Source organism: Anser brachyrhynchus (assembly GCF_964034855.1).
Source record: "Anser brachyrhynchus genome assembly, chromosome: 7".
NCBI classification, from domain to species: domain Eukaryota; kingdom Metazoa; phylum Chordata; class Aves; order Anseriformes; family Anatidae; genus Anser; species Anser brachyrhynchus.
In genome coordinates, this window is record NC_137701.1 from 27,242,056 (window position 1) to 27,265,089 (window position 23,034).

The following is a 23,034-nucleotide window of genomic DNA, read 5'->3' on the forward strand; positions in this document are numbered from 1 at the left end:
CTGCACTGTTATTTATAGTGATTAATAGGGCCATTTAGAAGTTGTTTGAAATTTAGATTGCACTGTTTATCATTTACAGTTGTGTGGGCTAAGGTAATGATTCCATTATTCTAATCTATGAGCAGTATCTAGCATCTTACATTTTTTGTTCAGTTGATATTTCATTACAGAATTTGAGATATAAATCAGAAGGAAGATATATGCGTGAAGTTTAAATAGAAATGAGACCTTTTAAAGTGACATACGGGTACAAATTAACTTCATTATAAGCAGCAAATGAAATAAATATAATTCACAAGTAATGTGCCATCTGTTATGGTTGGAACACCTTTTAGAGCGTTTCTTCTTGCTGTGGCTTTTTATTGTAGGAAAGGAGCCCACTGTGACAAGATTTCAGAAATCCTACCAGTTCCTTTTCAGTTCATTGGTTAAAAACTATCTTACCCATAATCATTTCAACTATTTACTACAGTTGAAGCATTTTCAAAAAGTTCTTTTAAATCTAATATTGATTATGTGTGCTTTCTTTCCACTTAAATTGTAACAAAATACAAAAACTATTTAGGTGTGAGATTAAAGTGTAGAGATGGTATTACGCTTAACTTTATCACTGAAATGGTTGTATTGGATTTTAAATTTTATGGCTGCTGAAATCTATAGGAGCAACTCTTTCTTTTTGATTTTTTGCTGCTTTTGACAAATGTTTATATTAGACATGCATTTTTTTTTCAAATGATATCTTTAAAATCAATACCTCTGAAATTTAAAATCTTTAGCAACACCTAATTTTTGGGAATGCTGAGAATCATTTTGAGTCGTAAAATGAGACTCTAATACAGAGTCATGGTGAAGTTACCCTTATAATAATATCTAGCTGTAGTTTTCCTCATTCATAGACCTTAAAAAGTGCTGGTCATCCACCTATCTGCAAGCAGCTAGCTTACATACTTAAATTAGGAGGCTAGACTCCTATCTTCTGTTTATAGATGGTGGAAAAAGAGAGACTTCTCCAAGGGGAAGCTGAGAGTGCTATGACAAGAGCAGGAACCAAACTTAGATTAGATTCCTAAAGGTAGGTGAGGTGAATGAACCTTAAAGTGCTTTACTAAACAGAACAAATATCATTCATAACCTTCCTTTTCAAGATGGAAAAAATAAAGCTCAGAGATGAAGTGATTTACTTGAGACCATCAGGAAGCCAGGAACTGAATCTCTGTTTCCTAAAGCTCAGCCTGGGGCTCCAGCCAAAAGGCACCGGTGTCTCTGGCTGGCATACCTCAAATGTTTTCCAGTGATCAGGCCCTGCAGGTTGCAGGGTGAGAGAAAGAAGGCAAAGCTTTATCCAAGCCATACAGTCACCCTGCAAAACCTGGTCAGGGAATCAATGTACTAGGAAGCTCTGGAATCATATTCACAATAGACACGTGCCTGTTCTGCCTTTTCTCCCCATGTAATTGAATTGTTTTACATTCACTGCCTCCACAGTTACAAAGGCAGGAGAAGAATGTGTCTTCTAAAATGATAACTTAAAAAAAACAACGTACCACTGGGTCAGAGATGAGGTAAAGTCTGTGTTTCCAGAATACATGAAGAAAGTTGAGACAGGAGCAGAGAGACAGGCAGCAAGTGTGCCATGTGGATTATCAAATTGGATTTAAAAAGGAATGGGAATTTTTTCTTCCTTTCTTCCTTTATTTTTTTTAAGTGCCACATATCAGAATTTTTCAAACATAAATTCTGAGTTTGGCTGGATGGTTAAGAGTAGAGAATGGCAAAAAAAAAAAAAAAAAAGGTTTGAAAAGCAGGAAAAGAAGCCATGTGTGGCCACGAAGTAGTTGGGCAGTCCTACAGAACAAACAGGTACCTTGCAATACGGAAGGCTGGGATGAGAAATGGAGACAGATCTGGGAGGCTGTGTAGTGAGAAAAAGAAGAAAGTCAGCAGAAGAAGTGCTCCTAGAGAGGAGAATTTTGGAGGAAGGTGCAAAGGTTGTGCATGCAGGAACCCCTACCGAGGAGCAGCAACTGAAGTAGGCAGAGGAACTGGGGGGTGGAGGCAGAACACAGGAGACTCAGAACTGAACATTGGATTTGAAGATTTGAATCAGTGTAACAGCTTACATAAATAACATTTTTATTGCTGTAGGATATAAGGTGGTCTGACTTTGGTTTTCCTGGAAGAAGTGGAAAAGAGAGCACACTGTGGATTGGTTCTGAAGGAGCAAACACTCCCTGCCATTTGGACTCCTATGGCTGCAATTTAGTGTTGCAAGTACAAGGAAGGTAACAAATACTTACACATACAGCAAATATGGAGGGAAGTTACATTGTGCTATAAAGTTAGTTTTGTACTCTTGAATATTAATTATAGATCCTGAAAATTTTAATTTTTTGAGCTCTGAGTGATTGAAGAGCATCAGAACTGTTTTATAGGCAGAATTTAGGGGGTTGGAGTTTGACTGGAACGTGAAGGTAAGATGTAATTTTATTTTCTTCAGTTAGATGGAGATCATTCCTGGTCTGTGTGGTCCAATATTAAACATTTTAATCTTCCTAGTAGTTATGAATTCAGGAAGTTGGAATTAGGAGATAAAGAGTTAAAAATAAAAAGCCTGGAAACAAAATGGAAGTAAGCTACTTTAGCCTTTATGCCATTCTCTGTGCAAGAGCTTCTAATAGCCTGCTACAATTAATTTAAAGGGGGACTATCAAGATGGGAGCAGCCAGCTGTGAGCAAAGTTAAAAGGAACATTTAAGGCTCCAAACTCATTTGGGGGACGTGTGGCTTTGTTGCTCTTTCTTTTCCTGCTTACCACTGTCTTTTTTATTCCATTTTTTTTTCCTGCTTTCCTTGCACATTGTCCTCATTTTTTTTTTCAATCTATGATTACTAGAGTAACGCTAGAGTAACAAAACAGGCTGCATGCATTTTTTAGGTTTGATAGTACATGGTGGAAGGAGTAACTTGCCAGTAGAATTTTAATGTGATTAATTACTCTGACACATTTTATAAAACAGTTAAATCATGATCATCTTGCGATTAATTTGCAGGATGGGGAGGCAGGCAGGCAGGCTTCTTTTCTGGGCGTTGGCACAGGTTGACCGGCTTTAAGGCCCGAGGCAAGTTAATGTGTCATCATCTTATCTATAAGAAGGGTAATTCTGTTTTGCTCTCAGGCTGGTTTTCATTCAACCTTTGTAAACAGCCTTCACATCCTTGGATGAATGTGCAGCAGACGCCCTGAAAGCCCCCCTCAGAACTGCACTTCTTGCTGCAACCAGTCCCATAGACTGTACCTCATCAGTAAGCATGAGGCATTGAAGTCCAGGGTCTTAAATGTATTTATGAGATTTCTACTCAATGAAAACCATGAGATTTTCATGCTTAAATATCTTCTAAGGATCCACCTAAATACTGGGTGTGCTAATTAAGTATAGTAATCTAGGCCCGGTACCTGCCATTCCTTTTTGATCCCTACCTTTAGGTGTCGAACTCCAGCCGGAGTTCCAGCATTACGTTGCAATTTTGCCTGCCTTCCCAAGACACTCCCTCCTGCTCTGGTAGAACAAAATCTTTGTTCCTCTCGGGGAAAGAAGAATCCTAAAGCCTTTGCATGGCCTGAAAAGACAAAGTTGTTTTCCTCTTCAGAGCAAAGCCTATAAATAGACCACAAACCTATACAAGCTTGTGCGTCCTGTGCTTCTTCAGAGCAGAAAGATTCCCTTTTGAGACTCACAAACAAGACAGGCTTTGTAACAGAAAATAAGCTTATGCTGAACTTAAATAGATTTGCCTTTGCAGGAAAGCCAGGGACCACTCCTTAGCCCTTTGTTGCTATCTTGAATTTCCTCCTTGCATCCCTTGGGCTTCCTAATTTGTTGCTTCATGATACTGCTTTGTCATGAGCCTGCAGGATTAACCCATGAGCCTCCCAACCTAGTTATTTGATGCCTCTTTGGAGGTCTAGCTTGGAGGGCAAAGTCAAATTCCAGTAGGGCTCAGGTTCCAGGTGAACTGGTTTTTTGTGTTTGCACCCAGCAGTAGCTTTGGTAATTACCAAGAAACGTCAGCGACCTATGGCACTTCCATCTGTGCCTATCTCTGCAGTTCTGGCTACCCTGCCATTCCTGTCTCTTCTGTTCCTGTGCCATTTGGCTGCCTTTCTCCCATTTTCAGATCGGTGACTTAGAACTGACAACCAAGTGCACTATGCAAAAAGCAAGTACCACGAAAAGGGACAAAAAGGAAAGATCTAGCAAGAGTCAGAAATAGAGCTGCACAAATTGTCCAAATGTGCTGCAAAGTTACTGCCTTTACTTTTCATGTGCTTAGTGCAGGGGTTACTGTTGTACTGATTGTCTGGCACTTCTTAAATGTAACAAATTTTCCCTTTGTATATTCCTTTCTGGTTATTTCCATTACCTGAAGTACTGCCCTATAAATTTTCAATTTCTAAATAACATATGTACCTGCTAAGACATTTAATTTATAGTACCCATAAAACTGGCACCACCACTTCTGGCCTGTCCTTTTTTCTGTCTGTGATCTGGTCTATGTAAGTGAAATAGAGACACTAGCTGAGTTTTACTAAGAATGAGGGGTTTGGAGCCAACGTAAGTACCAAACATGGTGATAGGAAACTGAAGAACACATCCATACGCCTCTACTGTTGCCGTTGTAAACAAAAACACTCTCCTTTTAAAACAAACGTGGGTACAGCAGCTATTCATTCAGTGAATGAACGTATGCTGTCTCTAATGAAATTATTTTCCCTGGTTTGTAGAACAAATTCTAATGCTCTCTGAGCATCTGTAAATGCCACACGTTGCTTTGTAGAAAGGAGGAAGGAGGAACCAGATGGGAGAGCTTTTTTTTAAAAAAAATCATTTTATCTGCCTTTCAAAAATAATCGGTGAGAAACTGTAAATCTTCTCAGTTGAAAAATTAAAAAGTGGAATATTTTAAAAACACTTTTAGTAGACAGCCTCTAAGCAAGCACTGCCTATGTTCTCACTGCGTAGGAGATTCACACAGCGAGGCAGATCTATGTTTTATTGAAAACCTTGCTACTGCCTTTAGTTCTTTGCTGTAACTGACATGCACTGAATACATTTTTATCTTCTTTCTATTTTCAGGAAGAGATGGCACCTCTTCCCACCTGGTGACACCAGTTTCCTTTATCCCACCAGGATTCCTTATGAGGAATCCAGTGTATTCAGCAAAGTCAACATTGCCAAGCCTGATCTGAAACGCTTTCCTGAGTTTAGGAACACAACAGCCCACGTGGTTACACTCAGTCCAGGCCAGGTACCATTCCTATATGAGCTTTATGTTACTTGAAAGATGCTAGTAATTTATTTAACTGGCTAACTAAAGGCTAGGAAGTTTTAATAAATTGACTGTGGTATTTTCCTTCCCCAACGTTCTGCACTCAGGTTTAATAAGGTAGATCTCTCAGCATGAAAAGTTTCTTCACTTCCAGCTATTTTACTAGATTTTTTGTGCAAAACACACAAACATTTGGAGAGTTAGTTCGATAGTTCTATCAAATATATAACAGTTCTTGCAATCACCTCCAAGTTGTTTTTAAACTTTCTTCAACAGTACTCTAACCTGTCTACTCTGAAAACAGTATGTTGGATAAAAGTGTATTTGATTAATGAGGATGTAGAGCCAGCAAAGGAACTCAGATGTTGATAGTGAAGAGTAACTTTCACCAGGGAGCACTGGCCTAACTTGTTGCTTTAGTAGCAGAGCATTATAATGATGATACTTGCCTTTAAAGCACATACCACCCAGAGGTTTCATGGTGCTTTACAAGGATGTGAGGATATTACTAACCCCATTTTAATGAGAAAATTCAGTTACATGTGCCTGGCTTATAGTCACAGTAGTACAGCAGTATGAGAATAGGACTCAGGACTCTTAATTCCTAGTCTCTTGTTGTAGATAGCGTCCTCTTTTATTCAATCAACATGGACTGTATTTAGAGTGAATTACCCTTTTTCATTTGTTTAGCAGTACATGTCCTTGTAAAGCACTCCTCTGCATCTCAAAGTGTCAGGCTATTCCAAAGGAGTTTTGCAGTGTGCATTGCTCTGGCTGTGTAAGGTGGCAGAGTTGCTGCTTTTAGCATCTTTTCACCATCCTCCTGCCAGATGTTGTCACCTCTTCTGATCCACCAGCCCAGCGACTTTGTGTTCCCTCACCCATAGCTGGCAAACCCAGCTGTCTTCAACTGTTTAAAGAACAGATTTTTGTTAATCCAGCTAATTTTGGTGATGCAGAGTGAGGAACGCTCCTGTGAGCTGGGGAGGTGTCAGACTGGAGCAGGATAGTAGTTTCCAGCAAGAGGATCCTGTCTGTCAACTGGGATCAGTGTGTTCTTCTGCTGGTACAGTTGCAAATGGAGGGGAGTCTGTGATCAAGTTGCATTGAATGCACTATGTTTTACTCCTAGTCATGCTCCTGAAGCAAAATGCTTAGTTTTGCCACCTGCACTTTGTAAGGTAACAGTGTTCAATAATATAAAGCACCAAGAACACATTTTTACTATTGGTAAAAATGCCACGTCCATTCAGCATTGCATTATCCATGATCCCCAATGCTATTTCAATTTATAATCTCCTTTGGAATGATCAAGTGTGGTAGTGAACCTTTAATATGATCTTAATTTTAATTAGGCTTAAAGCAATTACAAATTAATCTTGCTAGGAATAAAGATCTTGAGCCAGCTCAGTAATACACATCCCCTGCATTTCCATGAAGGAGATGCTGTTTGGATTTGGGGGGAGAAAGTAACGTAGGTAGCGATGGAACAGCGTGGTATTGCCTTCACCCATTTTATCAGTGCCTTTTGGGTGATACTGTGATCTCACGCAGAAGCTGATGGGGCATCTGGCTGGGGACTGCTGCTGTTTGACGGAGAGGAAGGAATGACCTAGAACTCCTTTGTTAAGGAGCAAGAGGATCCCTAAATAATAACAATCTTGATACAAGCTCAGCAGTTGCTTTCACACAGAACACATACAATTGCTTCAGAATTTGCAGCCAGCTTTATTTTGTGGTAGTTTGTAGCATCTCCTTCCCAGAGGGTATGCAGAACATTTTGGATTAGATATTGTAACAATGAAGGGATGAAAAATAAAGACAAAGGTGTTCTTAGGTATTCAGGAGAGCAACTGCATGTAAGGTGATTGCAGCTTTGAATATCAAAAACTTAGTGTGTCTAATGCCACCTTCTGGTCATTTTTTGCTACAAGCCGTTTTTCTACACCCCTTTAAGGCTTTAAAGCAGTATTCCTTCGCATAACATTGTACCAGTGTATAACGTGCACTTCATTTGCGTCCTTCTTGCCTTTTCACTACTTTCACTGTGTACCTCAGAGGTGAATCTCTTGTGAATTTAAGTAATCAGCTGTTACTTCAGGTTTTATAAGGGTATGTTCTCTACTTGACCATTGGCTGTGGGATGAATTTCCACAGGGGTTTTAATGCAACTTCTGGTTACACATTAATGTCCTCAATACAAATTATAATATTAGGTAACTAAATTTTTGAGAATTTACAAGCTCAAGTTGTGTCACACAAATGCAGAGGCTCCTTGTAAACATATGGACCTGGTCCCCTATGTAATTGTGACAAGGCTGAATGGGAAGCATGGAGCAGGAGGTTAACTGCTGGTGGATTTGTACTCACTGAACTAGCAAGTTTTCACCCAAAGCATTTGTCTTCTATTTTATTTGCTCATAAATTCTACAATATTTTTAGTAATACCTTAATTGTTGTCACAACTATGCAGATACTAATTAAAAGACTGCAAATGGAGCAAAACACATCTGTTCTATTATCCTCCACCCTTTACTTTTCCTCAGCCCTCTGGGAAAAGTCCTAAGAGAATTAGGGGAAGAGCCAGTACCCTCAGCTTAAACCCTGTCCTGGACAGATGTCCTGTCTGTCATTGGTGAGAAGAGCCTGGCACCTCCACAAGGTGATTCATCCTCCCTGTCGTATACAGTTAGGGTCCTGCCAGAGCATTCATCCCATCTTGTACTTCTGCACAGGCTATAAAAGCAGCCTATGCACATAGAGGCTTAACTTTTTGATAATTAAAAAACAGAGATGAATCCTACCTGAAAACACTGTGTGTTTGTAAGGCATCTCAGTTTTTCAAAGTCAGTGGTCATTCTCTCCTTTGCCCCCCGTCTCAGCAACTTCTTGCTTCCTTTCTGCTCGCTAACCTAATTGTTCTTAATCCATATAACTAGAAAACAGTAAAAAGACTAGCTGCCATCAGCTCTAGACACCGAAGGTGTGAGGGAAAGGCCTAGCTGAGCTAGTCTGAGAGGCACTTTGAGGTTGAGAAGGGCACATTTGTCCACGCTTAAAAACATCAGAAAAAAATATATTGTTTTGCTATTACCTGTCACTGTGAACTTCTGCTCAGAACCTTGCTGCCCCTGCATTTCCTTGCCTGCCTTCTGAAAGGCTACAGAAACGTCTCAGTCCCAGTCAGTATCCACAGCTACAGTTACCACAGCTGCCAGTTCCAGGCTCTGCTCTCCCACTGGTTCCCTAAGCGTCTCCCAGTCCCTCACCCAGCTCCTTACGGACACAGTGTGGGGACAGCCCCATTCCCTGTCTGCACACCGTGCTTCTCCCCAGGGCAGAACCTGCATTTCTGCCACCAGCAGCCCTGGACTCTATGTTTCAGCAGGTGGAAAGCAGGTGGAAAGACACCAGCAGGGAAGGAGGAGGCAGGGTAAGGACATCCCTCCCAGCACAGGCTGGGACGGGGCACAGGGTGGCAGCACTTCTGAGGAGTCATCCTCACTGCTGCTGCTGCCAAACCTCAGCGTGGGGTTTGCAGAGAGAGGAGAGCAGGGCTGGTTATGCGTTTTGTGGTGTTTATGTTCCACTGACGGGTTTGCAAGTGGCTCTGGAGTTTGTTTCGTTTCTCTCCTTTTCCTCCCATCACACATGCATCCTTTGGTGCTCCTTTTTCTTGGGCATTTACGCAAATATCTTTTTTAATGAGCAGGAATTTCTAGGTATAATATTTCACTTCAGGGTACGCTCTTTTTTGAAGCAATTCCACCTTTGCCCTACCTTTGCACTGTATCAAGTTAATCACGTCCATTGAGAATTTAAACCTGTTCTGTTCTCTGTGCTGTACAAGTCTTCAGCATTGCTCCACTTACTCTCCCAACAGTTCTCTTGATTTTTTCCCCCGTCCTCTTAGAGTCTAGAATTTCATTTTTATCTTTTGAGATTTCTGTCCTACTTTGACTTCATCTGCTATATTTGTCTATCACTAGGCTAAATATTAGCATTACCTGATTGGTTGCTGTTTAGATTGGTATCTTCCCAACCCACGAAGCTAGATACACTCTGTAGAAAACAGGCTAACACCAAATTATTTCATAGCTTGGAACAATTCTGACCTGCTTTTGCACCTTGCATTTTCCCCTGTGAAATGTTTGCTGCATTTTTTCCCCCCCACTGTGTTTTATTTTCACATTTCCTATCTGAGTGTAGTTTCAAATGTAGTTAAATTGTGCCCTATATTCATAAATAGAAAAGTCTGCTTGGTTTTGTTGTGGAATGGATAGTTGTTTTTTCCGCCTAGCTTTGCAAAGCTAGAAGAATGCCACTCTACTTCTCTCTGCTGGCGTATTGTTTTGTCTTTGCTAGTTCAGCTGCTCCCTTGCCAGCTTGGGTTTTTTGGTTTTAATTCCTTTTTTCTGTTTCTCCATCTTGCTTCAAATTTTAGCCCTTTTGCATTTTGATAATTTCAGTTTTCTTGCTGCCATAAATCCTTATCTTAACAAGCATAAGCTTACTAAAAAAATAAAAGACGGAGAGCAAGTAGCTTTATGGTATCTGTTTTGCCTCTTACAGTCACAGCTCTGTAGTTCCTCTATAAAATCACATCAGCAAATAGTGCCAGCTGCAGAAATGCACAACTTCAGTTACCCTTACCTTGCTGGCAAGTGAAGTCTGATTAATTTCGCAGAGCTACTTCCTCCTCTTTGGTTTGAAAAGACTGGACTAGCTGGGGGGCTTGTATTTTCCTCCTAGCCATACCTGATCTTTCCAAAGCAACTGTCTCCACATTGCACGTAAGTCATGGTAAGCTAGCAGTTTCCACTCCTGATTTCCATCTTGGTTTTTCCAGGTAGGCCCTCTTACTGAAAGACTTATACACTTGCCTTATTTCATCTCCTGCTTTTATTCCCTTGCTGCATAGTCTCTGCACCATACCCCATTCTATCAGGTTTTCTTCCACTTCTCCAGCATTTTACAAACGCTCTTCCCAGGAGAGTCTTTCAGTAAGGACCCAGTTGTGGGAAACAGGTACTTACTCTAGACGCTATGCCACCTTCTAACATATAACAATATTTTCCAGGCTTCAGCGTTATACCTTGTCATTTGGATGGCACTGAGATTCTTAAACAATGGGTGTAGTGCAAGATCCCCTATTAAGAAGGGTCTTTGTTTTTTATATGATTCTGTTGACAGAACGTGAGCAAACACTTGCTAACACAGTCCCATTGCAGCTAATGCAGCTATGCTCTTGATTGAAAGTGTATGTTTGCATGATGAAAGCACTACTCTGAAACTTGCTCTGAATAGAACTATGCTTTTGCTTCAGTCTGTGTAGGGTTTAATACACTTCTAGATGTAAGAACTGATCAGTGATATTTGTTAAATACCATCCCCCCCACAATCTTATCTGCAACACGCTGACCTTTGTGAATCCTGAGCTCCATACCAATGGATGTGCAGTGTTTGTTTTTGCATCTGCCTATGTGCACACCCACACCTGCAAAACTGTGTATTTTCTACTATTCTCCCTTTCAGTTCTGACTTTTTAGTGTCTTGTTTGGTAGCGTGACTGCTTGATGTTCAACTCTATAGCTAAATCCTGCCTTGGTAGAGGGGACATCTCAAAGCTGAGAAAGCGTTCCAGGTAACTAGATATCACACTAAGCAGTGTGAGCCATTGGTAGTAGATTCAGACATAGCTAATTGCTTTTGATGTTTGCAACCACATGTCTAATTAAGCAATGCATTTCATTTGTTCAACAGGAGGCTTGGACTGTGCCATCAGTGGCACAGTTTGTCCCCTTTCTCTCAGTTCCTTCTTTCTGTTTTCTACGCTGTACTGGATTAAAATACAATTTCCAAATGCTTTTGACCTTTACATAGACTGTACTTTTTCCCTCCCTTAAATTGAAAACCTGTGGAGAGCATTTCTGCCTGTAGCCCAAAACTGGGCTATAAGCATTTGCAGGACTAGTGCTACAGTCACTGTTTCCTTCACAGACATTTTCTCATTAGCGATGTTTTGATATAATGAATCACAAGGCTACCTAGCTAGCAGGACATTCTTTTCAGTAATTTGCGTGCAACAAGAAAAAAAATTGGCTGTGGTTCAGATACAGATCATTGCTTCACTTTCCCCATTCTGAAGTGTGTATTTTTATCCATCTCCGACCATTTTCATTCCCTGTCAAAAACCGTCTTTTATGCTTTTCTTGATAGCTCTATGTTAATCTAATGTTCAGTAATCTGAAAAGCTTGTACTATATCATCAAAACAACATTAATGTCTTTGTACCGTAAAAGCCATGGGTTAGAATCAATTTTATGTCACAGCTATCATCCTGATATAGTTGTAAAGCTCTGATCTGAACTAGATTGTCATGATTTCTGGGACATCTTCTTTTAAAAGCCTATCTACTAAAAGCGACAAGTTTAATACAGGTAATTATTTACCAGAATTGAAGCTACGTGTTCTTAATCACCTAAATTAGTATTAGGATACCTACTTCTGGGGGAAGCCAGCTGGCAGTCCTTCTAAAGGAACTGGGAAGCCTGTTCAATTGCAGTGTCCACAAAAGACTGCTTGCTTGGCTGAGACTTTCCCTCAAGCCCTGCTCTACATCAACACCAGCTCCAGTCCCTTTGTACAGCTGGACCTTGCTTGTCTGGAGCAGTTAAAAGGTTACTGTCCTGCTTTATATGAGAAGATTTTGGATGAGAGGTAGTTCTGGATCATGTCCACTTCTTACATAATAGTATTTGATACAAGGGGAGTAGCAAAGGGACATCTAAGTCTTGAGGAAAGGCTGTTTAGAAGAAACAAAGATCATGTCCCACCTCCTACTTCTATTCTTTGCCTCATTCTGCCTCTGCATCCCACACTAATTTGGATAAATCAGCTGAGCTTTCCTCTCAGCCTTCTGCTAGCATCCTAACGCAATGTCTCTGATTCCAGGTCCTGCTTGTTCCAAGGCACTGGTGGCACTACGTGGAATCCGTCGACCCCATCACTGTCAGCATAAACTCATGGATTGAACTGGTATTTTCCTTTTTATATGATGGTGCTGTAGCATTTCCATGTATGCATGCATTATAAAAAGTAGGAAAGCTGATATAATCCTGTCCCAGATCTGATGACCCCATGAGCCAATTTGAGTGGTTTCAGTGTGCTCTTACATTTACATAGCTTCTTTTATCCTCAGGTATAGCAGATAACTTCGCAGACTTGCACATCCTACTAGCATCATTTGTCAGCCACCACTAAAATGCAGCTATGCTTTGCCACTGGCACGTTTGATTAAAGTTTTTATTTTCTAGAGAAAGCAGAAGGGAGAAAAGAAAAGCATCTCTAACAAAAACCGTGACAAGGACATGACCTAGACAGAGGAGTGATTCCGCTCAGAACTCAAGCTGTATTTCCTACTCAGCTGTATGGAGTAGGATCTTTTGCAAGGATTAAGGTTGAAGCATTTTGTCCCTTGCCTATCTGGTTCAGCCCTATCAGGTTTGCTGTATTCAGCAGCTGGTGAGGGAAGAGCCCTTGTGGTTACAGTTTTCCTGAAGAACCAAGGCTCCAGATCTAAAGCACCAGTTCAGTCATATGCAAGTTTACCTCAATCAGGCAAACAAATGCAAGCTAAACTTCTCATGTCTGATTTCTCAGGGACTAACCAACATTGTGCTGAATAGGGAATGACAAACAGCAGCTTCATCTCAAACACATGCTTACATGCAAAGCCAAATTAGAATTTAAATCAGATTAATGTGATAGAAAGGGGGTGGCAGAGGATGTTTGAATTTTCATTTCTCTGTGATAGTTTTGATTTGCCTGGAGTTGGATTTTTCTCATGTATTTAATTAATTTTCTTTCCCCCGGGCTCTGATTTTTCTTGCTCTCCCAGTATATATGGGATGGTTCCAGGGATATCATCTCAATGCTACAGAAGGTTTTCTAATTCAAATTACTTCTTCATTAATCCTAGCTTAATATTAAAAAGGCCCTTTGAATTGGCATTTGAAAGCTGCCTCACTAAAATGAGTATTGCATTTTTTTGCACCTTTATTAGACTGGAAATCTGCAGGGGGATGAACACATGCGTTCAGCTGCCGTTCAAACTACACAATACATTTCTCATACCGACATCAAACCAAGCCTTTGCAGAGCAGAGGCAAACTTGGGTATTTTCCTCATGGAGAAGTTTTGCAGATGAGACTGCATATGTAGAAAGGACAGCAGGCCCATAGTCTGTACTGACCTCGTACACAGTCCTGAGTCTAGTGCCAGAGAAAGCACCAGCAATATAACAGAGCAACCATTTAAGCCTGCCTTAAATTTGAGCAGCCTTTGAAGTAACTTCACCCCATGTTCCTGAAGACCCCCACACTTGCACCCTAAGTTGTACCTCACAAATTTCCCCCCCACTGGAGGAGCAGGTCAGAACTGGATCAGTTGTGCTGGGCAAATAGCTCCCACGTGGCTGGGTTGTATATAACCTGTTTGGGTTTTTCGTAGCTTGGAAAAAAAAAAGTGGAGCTAAGCTCCATGGCCTTTCTGGTCATAAAAGTCTTGGTGAAGTGACAGATCTTGTTGGTGACAGCAAGTGCAGACAGTTGCGTATAGATGGCACGATCTGCAGAGAAGTGTTTGCTGGATTTTGTTAATGAATGACCCCTACCCCACCCCCCCAAAAAAGAGATATGAAAAGCAACCATTAACAAATACAACCATTGCAACTCAGGTGAAAGTTCCTTACAGATGATGGTGGCAGCACTTTGGTGTTGGGCAGCACATCTATGAAAATTCTGACACAGATGCTGAGAAACAATATTGAGACTATTTCCATTACCAAATCAAGCAGTTCTTGCTTGCAGCTGTTACCAGCTGCTTTCATATTGACAGATGTGAATCATGCCAACATTTATAGTCCTAGGGAAACCATTAATTATATTGGCAAGCCTTTAGAGTAGAAGTTTAATTTGTTTTCAGCTGGATGTGAGCTGCTCAAAGCACTCCATGCTTCTTAACATTCTCATGCAATCAGTACAACCCTGTTATCCATCAGACCAGGATGAATCCCAGGAGTGCAACACCCTAAATAATAATTTCCACACTTAAATAAACTGAGTGTTTTGGGGACTTTTTATATAAGGCCATTAGTAAGCAAAGCATCCACAGCTACGCTTTCCCTTGCTTCTATCCCAAATTCTGCTTGGGGATCCAGATGAATTACTGCCTTCAACACTCTACTACCAAGATGCATGGCTTGCTTGACATGTTCCCTGAAGCCACAATTAGGCAATGCACTGTTGTGTGTTGACTAGGTTACATCTTTCTTCCAAAACCTGTGTGTCTAAGTATCTCAGCGAAACCAAATTTATGTATCCACTCCTAGGCATCTGTCATTGAAATAACTAAACTACCCATCTTGTTCAGAGAGTCTTATTTTCTCCTTTCACGTACAAGAAATCCAGTTAGGTGGGAAAGCAAACTAAAATAGGTCCTATAAAGTTTATTTCTGCCATTCCAGACTAACTGGTACCCAGTTACCCAAGGGGATGATGGAGGAAGTGAGGGCCTAAAACCAAGAGCTAGTTACTAATTTAGTTGTTAGTTTGGCAGGAGAGCTTTCATAGCAAATGCATTTTTCCTTTCTGCTTACATTTAAAACTGCAGTAGTATGTTAACTTCTGTTACTATCACATGATAAAATGTTTCCTGAATTTTAAGCCTCACTTTTGCTTATCTCCAGACCTCACGTAGTTGCTGCTTTGCTGTAACATCCTCAGTTTAAATACTTAAATAGACATAATATGTAGATCTATAAAATTTTCTGTGTACTTTCATGGTCCTTCTAGTCCTAAGGAGTCTTATAAATACATATATTAATTAAATACTAACATTGCTTTGTAATTTCAAGCACTAGATTCAATTAAAAGAACACTAATAAGGAAAAAGATTATATACACACTAGAATCTATTCTTTTTTTTTTTTTTGCAAATCCTTATCTGCATGAGTAGTCACATCAAAGCCTGGGCTGTTACTCATGTAAGCTCTGTATGCATGAGTAGGAGCTTCAGAAGTCCAAAACCTTCTGCCCACTTTACATACGTGAGTATGGCTTTCCAGCTAAGGCATCTGTTTAGTTCTTGCCAAGATCTTCCAACTTCCTATAGCAATTTAAGTGCTAACCTGTCTCCAAACACTTCGTTCCCTTGAGGCAGGATGCAGATCATGAAGCCCGTGTAGAAGAAGCAATAACTCGAACGCTGGTATGTGCCATAAAATCAGCAGAAAACCCCAGTGATGAAGATATCTGGCTAAATCCCACAGAGGTAAGCACTCTTGCTCCATTATAGCAGTGATAGTATAGAATTACCGACATTTTGCTTAATTCTTTCTGCTACCTGAAAGAAAATTTTTAAATTCCTTCCCCTTAAGTAGGAAAAATAATCCATGGAAGATAATCATGCAACACTGAACTGAAACATTCCTCCTTTTAACTGAGTACATTTTGGGTGTTTTCTTAGGTTGAGGCAACATCCCATGAAATCAATCTCCAGTACCTGAATAAAGCAGTGTCTGCATATTTCAAGTGTCAAAAGACAAGCGTATCAGAGCAGACACGTCCCAGTAGCACTGAAACAGAGCGAGTGACGAGCGCCTCACAAAAAAGGAGGAAAAAGCAAGTTGGCTGGGAACCAGAGGGCTGCAAATTACTAACCCATGAATTTGGCTTTTCAACATTTAAAGCAGAAAAGTTCCAGAAAATACCTTTTGGGCCTCACCTCATTCAAGTTCTACCGCAGTCTCAAGAAACAAGCTCAACGGGTGCAGTTGAAAGTGACTATAGAGATCTTCCCCATGAAAATGAAGGAGGACATTTTGGAAAATTACACTGCACCAGGAAGCAATTGGCAATGAGTAATGACTGCGAAACGCCTGCAAATCAAATGGATTCAGACGGCAGTCCAAATGCCTCCCAAACAGCCCTTTCTACCAATGATTTGCTAGACTGTTTGGTTAATCCACATGTCATCAGCTTAGTGGCTCAGCTGCTGCTGGAGAGAGCAGGAGTTTAATGCTCAAGTGCTTTATCATATTTGAAATAAAGAAGTCAAATAACAGCCTTGTTCTGGCTGTTTAAGGTTGGTAATAATTGAATGTTTTACTTTTGTTTCAAATACTTTTTAAAATGTAGACAAACACAGCTAATGGTTAAGTGGCAAAATGAAGTAGAGCTAATATTATAATTGAATAATGGGGAGCAGGAAGAGAAAGGTGTGTCAGAGTTCCTCAATGTTACAAACAATGTACAGTTATAATTCCACCTTGTTGTGTGAATGGGTGGTTTAACACATTGTACAGCTCTGAGCATCAGTGAATCATCTGTTGCTCTGTGCAAGCCCATACATCAGTGGCTCAAACTGGAAGCCAGAGAGCAGCCCCAGGTCCCGAGGGGGACAAACAGAGGGGTGAAGTGGAGGGAGGCAGTTTAATTGCTCTGGGGCAGCCATGCAGAAACAAGCAGGCTGCACATTTCAGGAGGTAGCAACATGGGCTTTGAAAAGTGACTGAGTTAGTAGTAGGAAGCCATATCAAGCTCTGTCTTTGACCCAGATATGCACAGTTTCAGACTGTTCGTCCCTGTCCCCTTGACTGGGCTCAGACCCCAATGACAGCTGTGTATCATCAGCAGTAACAAAGAGCCTGCTGGCAAGATGCAGTTCTTAGCTCCATCTTAAAAAAAAATCCATGCTCTGACACAAACAGGAAAATGTGAAGACAGTTTCAATGGGATTGCACCACCACAATACTACCAGAATTTAAGGAACAGTCCTGTTCATATAGTTCATGTTTTTGTGTTGGCACCACTGTGCCAAAAAGGATTAAAAATGAGTTAGGAAACGTCTTAGTCACATCTGCTGCCTTAGTGATTCACCAGGCTCCTAGGGAGCAGATCTGTAGAATAAGGCAGCACCATTTAGATACATTGGCATATCTCAAAAGAGCTGTGCTTTAATGACAGCCCACTTTCATCCTATTGTTACACTTGTCTTTTTTCTCAGGCTGACCACAGGGGCAGGGCCCAGCCAGAGATCACTGCTGCTGGGATCATTTGCACCGGGGCAAGGGGGCTGCAAATGGTTCATTTTAATTCACTGAACAAAAATAGTCTTGCAGTAAAGAAAGCTTTTATGTCTGGAATGGATATAGGTGAGGGAGAAAGAGCAGTAAAGTTCGAAGAGGAGGAGGACAGCAGCACCACCTTCCAATCCCCAAATGTACACCTCCTTAGCTTTCCTCTTCCCCCTACAGAGGAGGTCATGGTAACATCACCCTCCACAATAGCTACACCAAACATTTTCTCCCTCTGCATTCGGAATGACTGCCCTTGTAACAGCTGAATGTTTTAAGGTCTTTGCAGGACTTGCCCCTGTAGGCAGAGGCTCCATTACCTACTTTGGAGGATCTGTCTCAGAGACATTGTTACCACAAGGCTGAATTGCATGTGTTCAGAGGCACATCACTCAGCGCTCTAAACAGATACCCTGCGTGTCTGGGGAGAGTTGCATTTTATGCCTGTCCAGGTGCAGCCTGTGATTTAAGGGCCAGGCTGTGGCCAGAAACCATTAGCAAAGGGGACAAGGAGGAGAGAGCGAGGCTGTTTATGATGCTAGGTGAAAGCACCAGAAGGACTTTATGTCTCAGAGGCATAATATAAAATCACAGTCATACACTCAGCACACGGGGGTAGAGAGAGAAATGACCACAAATTTAGAAAGTCACGTATGGCAAACGGCCCACAGACCAATAAGAGAAATTTATAGCTCTGACCTGATTTGCAGGATACCGAATGCCATGATTTCTGACTCTGTTTCTAAATTCATGGCCACTCTGTGGAGAAGCTTGGACAAGTTTCTACATATTCATGGCGTTAAAAATAAATGATTTCTGACCTCTTCAGTGACAGCCTGGCTCAACAAAGAGCAGGAAACTCAGCCATCAAGCCCTCCAGTCAAGACAGCTGCAAGCAAACTGCTGTTCTCTGCAATCACTAAGGAAACTTTCTTCCCCCCACAGAAGGTATTCCCTGCTCGCTCTCAGCAATGGGCATGGCAGCAGTTGAGCAAATGGTGACCTACAGGCAGCACCAGGATGGTTCCAGTAGTGACATGCTCTTCATCCCTGCCACAGCTGGGTGACGGTAAGAGATTGTCACCGTGTGGCCGAATGTGGAACTTAAAGCCTTGGGGCCACTCCAAGCATCATGCTGATCTCCACACACACCCAGTCTGTCCCACTTGCCTAGCAGAAACCCTGGTCTTCCCTGCCCCAAAAGCAGCTACAGAGGGGTTCACAGGCAGGCCCCATTCATCTCTCTGGGGCTGCTGGACATCACTATTCACTGTCCCTGTGCACAGCACTCACCTAGGGATTTGCCCATTGCTTGTCTGCAAAGAAAAAAATACATTTCCAAATCAAAAGGTCCTACCTCTTAAGACAACAGGATGGGGGAAAACCCTAAACAGCCTCCTCGGTTTCAGTATTTCACATAAAATCTCTCTTTTACGTTTCAGTGGGCAGCATGCTGTATTCCACTGCACTGTTTCCCCCCACATTTGCATCTCTCAGGATTCTGCTCCAGCACCATCTCGTGATACCACAGAACAACGCAACTGCAAAGTAGTGTCATATGATACAGCATGAGCCATAAATCGAAGTTTTAACTAAGAATAAGTTTGGCACATCGAGGAGGCAGAGTCAATCTGCAGTACTAACTGCCTTTTAAAAATAAAAGCAGTGCTACTAATCAGTGTGTTCACCCACTAGGAAGGTCCTTGCTATATTTCTTAGCTGCAAGCATGAATGTTCAGGTGTGTGGTGTGGGCAACCTTCCTTGGGTGGAGTTTCCTAACATTTCTGGTGTTAATAAGCTGTGGCTGATGCAGAATAACCGTTGCAAAAGGGTTTTACCACCAGATTACGTTCAATGGGGGAGGAAAAGTTACTTAGTGTTACTGACTGCACTACACTTCTCTGTTCTCTGGACAAAGAGGTCTGACGCCACAGCAAGGCCTGAAAAGCCACCGCACAGCTTTGTTGGGAGGCCTCAGGGTGCAGGAGGAAATTGTTGCATGGCTTGGTGCTTTGGAGACAGATTTTGCCATGTCTGTACTGCAAGAAGAGCCACGCATCTTGGAGGTGTCCTAAGCAGATGCTCCACGAGGAACTGGAGCAGAAACCCAGGGTCTCTGACTTCCCCAGGATCCCTGCTGAGGGACTGGGCAAGCCTTGCAGCTGGCAGAAGTGCACCCGGTAAGCCAGAAACATTACTTTGCAGCAGCCAAATCTCCCATGCATTACAGCTGTCCTGGTCCTTGCAGCATTGCTTACCTATTTGCAGAGGCAGTGTGGTGGAGAATGCATTGCTAGCCCCCAGTTCAGTGTGCATATTATAGTTTCCCAGTGAAACTTAGTGATATGTTTGGAGGGCATAAACTTTGCCCCTTCCAAAGCTCTGGTAAGATTGTCCTAGCAGTGAGCTCCAATTCCCTGCGATGACCCATGAAAACCACTTCACGAAGGTCTGAAGCTGACGCTGCAAGCTGCAAGAACTTTTAAACCCAATTTCCCAGCAAAGGAGGTAAGCCTGCACCTTTGATGAAGGTCAGAAAGGTGGCTTGCAAAAAGGCTTTTCTCCTCCCTGTTGTGGTTCAACACACAGAGCCATCCCTACCCCACCACCCCCGTGGGGGCTCTTCTGAATTTGTGGCAGCCAGAGGGTTAAATTCATTCCTAAATTCCTCCCTCAACACTGCCATGCCCCCTCCTCCTGGACCATGCCTATTCAAAACACCTGGCCTCAAAATTCACCCTTCCCATTAAACCAATGCTGGCCTTGTTCTGTGCCCTGGCACAGCACATGAATCCACTCCAATTAGCAGCAGCCCTAACAAAGCAGACTGAAAAACCACCATTAAAATGAAAAATGATGTTGTGTAAATAGAAGGCAGAACAAGCGGGGCCATAATACAACTCATTGCCATCCCCAGACAAACAGCCTCATAACTTACAAGGAGCTCGATGCCTCGAGTGAGTTTTAGACTGTTTTCCCTGGGGAGGTAATGCATTGCCTCTGCCCCACTCTGCATTTGCTCAAAGCTTTAGATTTTTTATCCAAAGAGATTAGGATCATTGCCACTGTTAAAAATGGGGCTTTCTGTTGTGTAACAATCGTTCATCGAAATGTGGCTTAATTTCTTGTTTGCTGCTACACATTGACTGAAAGCTAAAGAACCGCAAGGATCCACGCTACGTGCTGCGCATAGATCATCCCCAGTTTAGCCACAACTGTCTTCTGCTGGCACCACCACAGCCCCATCGCCCACCCAGCCCTGCTCTGGGGACCACCCAGCCCAGGCCAGCCTCCTCCCCAGCCACAGACAGGGTGGGACCAAAGGCCTCCGAAAAGCCAACATACTGAACTCTAAGCACATGAAGAAACTTGATTGCCACCAAATTGCACCCATAAGGAGGAGCCTCAGGGGCAAATCAGAGCCAGAGAGCAACAAGGCCGACTCTAGGATACAACACATGACATGCCAGCAGAAGCCTTCCCAGCCCTGTAGCTACTTTTCTGTGCCTGCCAGCTATGTTGTCATTTTTAACTTCAAAATCACGTTTAAAACTCTAATAGAAGAATCACCAGAGCACGGTATGACAGAAAACAGACCTGCCCTGGCTAGGGCAGGAGAGAAAGGAAGAGATGACCAAGCAGGTCTTTCATATCTTTGCCTCTTTGGAGAGTTAATTAGCAGGGCACAGTAATGGCATTTGTGCATTTAGTGCATGCGCCGATTACAATAAATTCTGTCCTGCATAGTAAAGTCAGAAGCATCTCACATCCGCCAAAAAGCAATCAGGACCAATTAATGAAGATGTAATTTCCCCAGATGCTGCTATTAACATAATTCATAGTGTTCCTAGCAACGTGAATATAATTAACCCAGTTAGCCACAGCTCTCGCACCACCACACCGAGCTGCCTGGGCCCGTGGGGACGGAGCTGGTCCTCATCCCACCTCTGCAAGGAGGGGATGGGGACTCACTGACATGGCCCATGGCTGTTCTTACAGTAAGAGTGATGCTACAGCTCTTATCCTGCAGTTTGGGGGATTCAAATGCACCTCTCCAATGGGATGCACAACCCCACAGCAGGCCCAACCCAGGAAAAAGCACACACTAGTCAAGGGCACGGCAAAAGTTAAGACAATCCCTTAATCCTAGGTGCCTGTTGGCTTCTTTATTGCCCTTTTTCCTGGTTGATGCCCCATGTAACGACACGGTAAGTGCACTGCTCTGCCTTCACAGCCATCCGAAGCGCAACAACTTACTGTTGGGGAGCAGCAGGACAGGCTGGGGGCTGACAGTGTCCAATCCCACCATGGCAGCTGACAGGGTCCATTAACAGTCCCAGACACAAAAAGCCACGAAACACATCCCATGTCCCACCAGGGAGATGAGCTGGGAGTAAAAGGAGATAGGACTGAAAACCCGTTACCCCAAAGCCCACCCCAGAAGGCCCAGAGGGGAGCCTCAAGGCCTCCAGCACAGCCCAACCAGAACTGCTGGCCCAGGGCTGCGCTTAAATGGTGTCCAGGGCCCATGTGGGGGTGTGGGTCCCAGGTGAGGCCAGGCAAGACCATTAGGGCCTTTGTGAGCTCATCGTGCAGTCATAACAGCACCGTGACAGCCATTGAGGCATTGTGAGGTGCAGCTGGTGCTTGCTGCAGGCTGGGAGCCATGGCAGAGGCCAAGCCTCCAGCACTGGTGGGACAGGCAGCACAGGTGGATTTCCTCCCTCTCCTGGACCCAGTTCGGCCCCACAGCTGCTCCTGGGGCAGCAAGCCGGGGTGGGGCGGAGAAGACCAAGGATTAGGTGTGTGTGCTGAGGCTCAGGCCTTCTCCTGTCCCTTACACAGGGGAGGTGATGCTGGGCCTCCTGCAGACCCCTGGCTGTTACTGTAGTGGTGAAGCGAGATCACTGCTCGCTTGCAGGGACAAAGGGTGTCCTGAGAAGACTTCTGGGTTGTGCGTCTGGGCTCTTTTTTTCCCCACCCTGCTCCATTTTTGATGAAATTTCACAACAACAAAAAACCTGGGTAGTGTTTCTTAGCAGCTCAAAAGAGTTGGAAGGGCTTTTCTGTCCTGAGGGAAGAGCCCCTCATTTCTCTCCCTGCCTTTTTTCTAGCAAGAGACGAAACAAGAAAGGGGACATTAAAAATTAATGAATGCTTTTTTCCACAAGTGTGGAAAGTTTTCAAATGAAATTTGATCAGTTCTTTTGATAGCTGTGGTCAGTGGGGAGCTGATTTCCCTGGGAGCACCTTAATGCTCCTAGGATGTGGGGGGAACTTTGACCAAACCATGTTTCATAGCTGGAGACCACCAGCACTTTAAATAATTCATCGATTTTTTGCAATTGATTTAACTCAAATCACCTGAAAATATTAGGCTCAAAAACGTGGATAAGTTGCTGGGTCAGAAAAGCAGGACATTTTGATGAAAGTACAGACCTCTCGGAGCCAGTCAGTAGTTTAACAATTACACAATGTAATAGCATGGAAAAAGATGCTGTGGACAAAGGTGAGATCACTCATGTTAATTAAAGGATCCAAGCCACAACGCTCCTGCCTTAATAGTGGA

General features: G+C 42.7%; 1 protein-coding gene across 3 annotated transcripts in view; it reads left to right on the top strand.

The window, feature by feature from the left end:
- HSPBAP1 (HSPB1 associated protein 1) overlaps positions 1–16,452 on the top strand; it is a 35,436-nt gene extending 18,984 nt beyond the window's left edge. For all 3 annotated transcript variants that reach the window (XM_080601355.1, XM_080601356.1, XM_080601357.1), the window contains exons 4-8: positions 2,146–2,282; positions 5,136–5,307; positions 12,283–12,366; positions 15,550–15,660; positions 15,856–16,452. In XM_080601355.1, the coding sequence (XP_080457481.1) occupies positions 2,146–2,282; positions 5,136–5,307; positions 12,283–12,366; positions 15,550–15,660; positions 15,856–16,407 (1,056 nt within the window). In that variant the 3' untranslated portion in view covers positions 16,408–16,452. The remainder of the gene's footprint in view (positions 1–2,145; positions 2,283–5,135; positions 5,308–12,282; positions 12,367–15,549; positions 15,661–15,855) is intronic.
- The last annotated feature ends 6,582 nt before the right edge of the window (positions 16,453–23,034 follow it).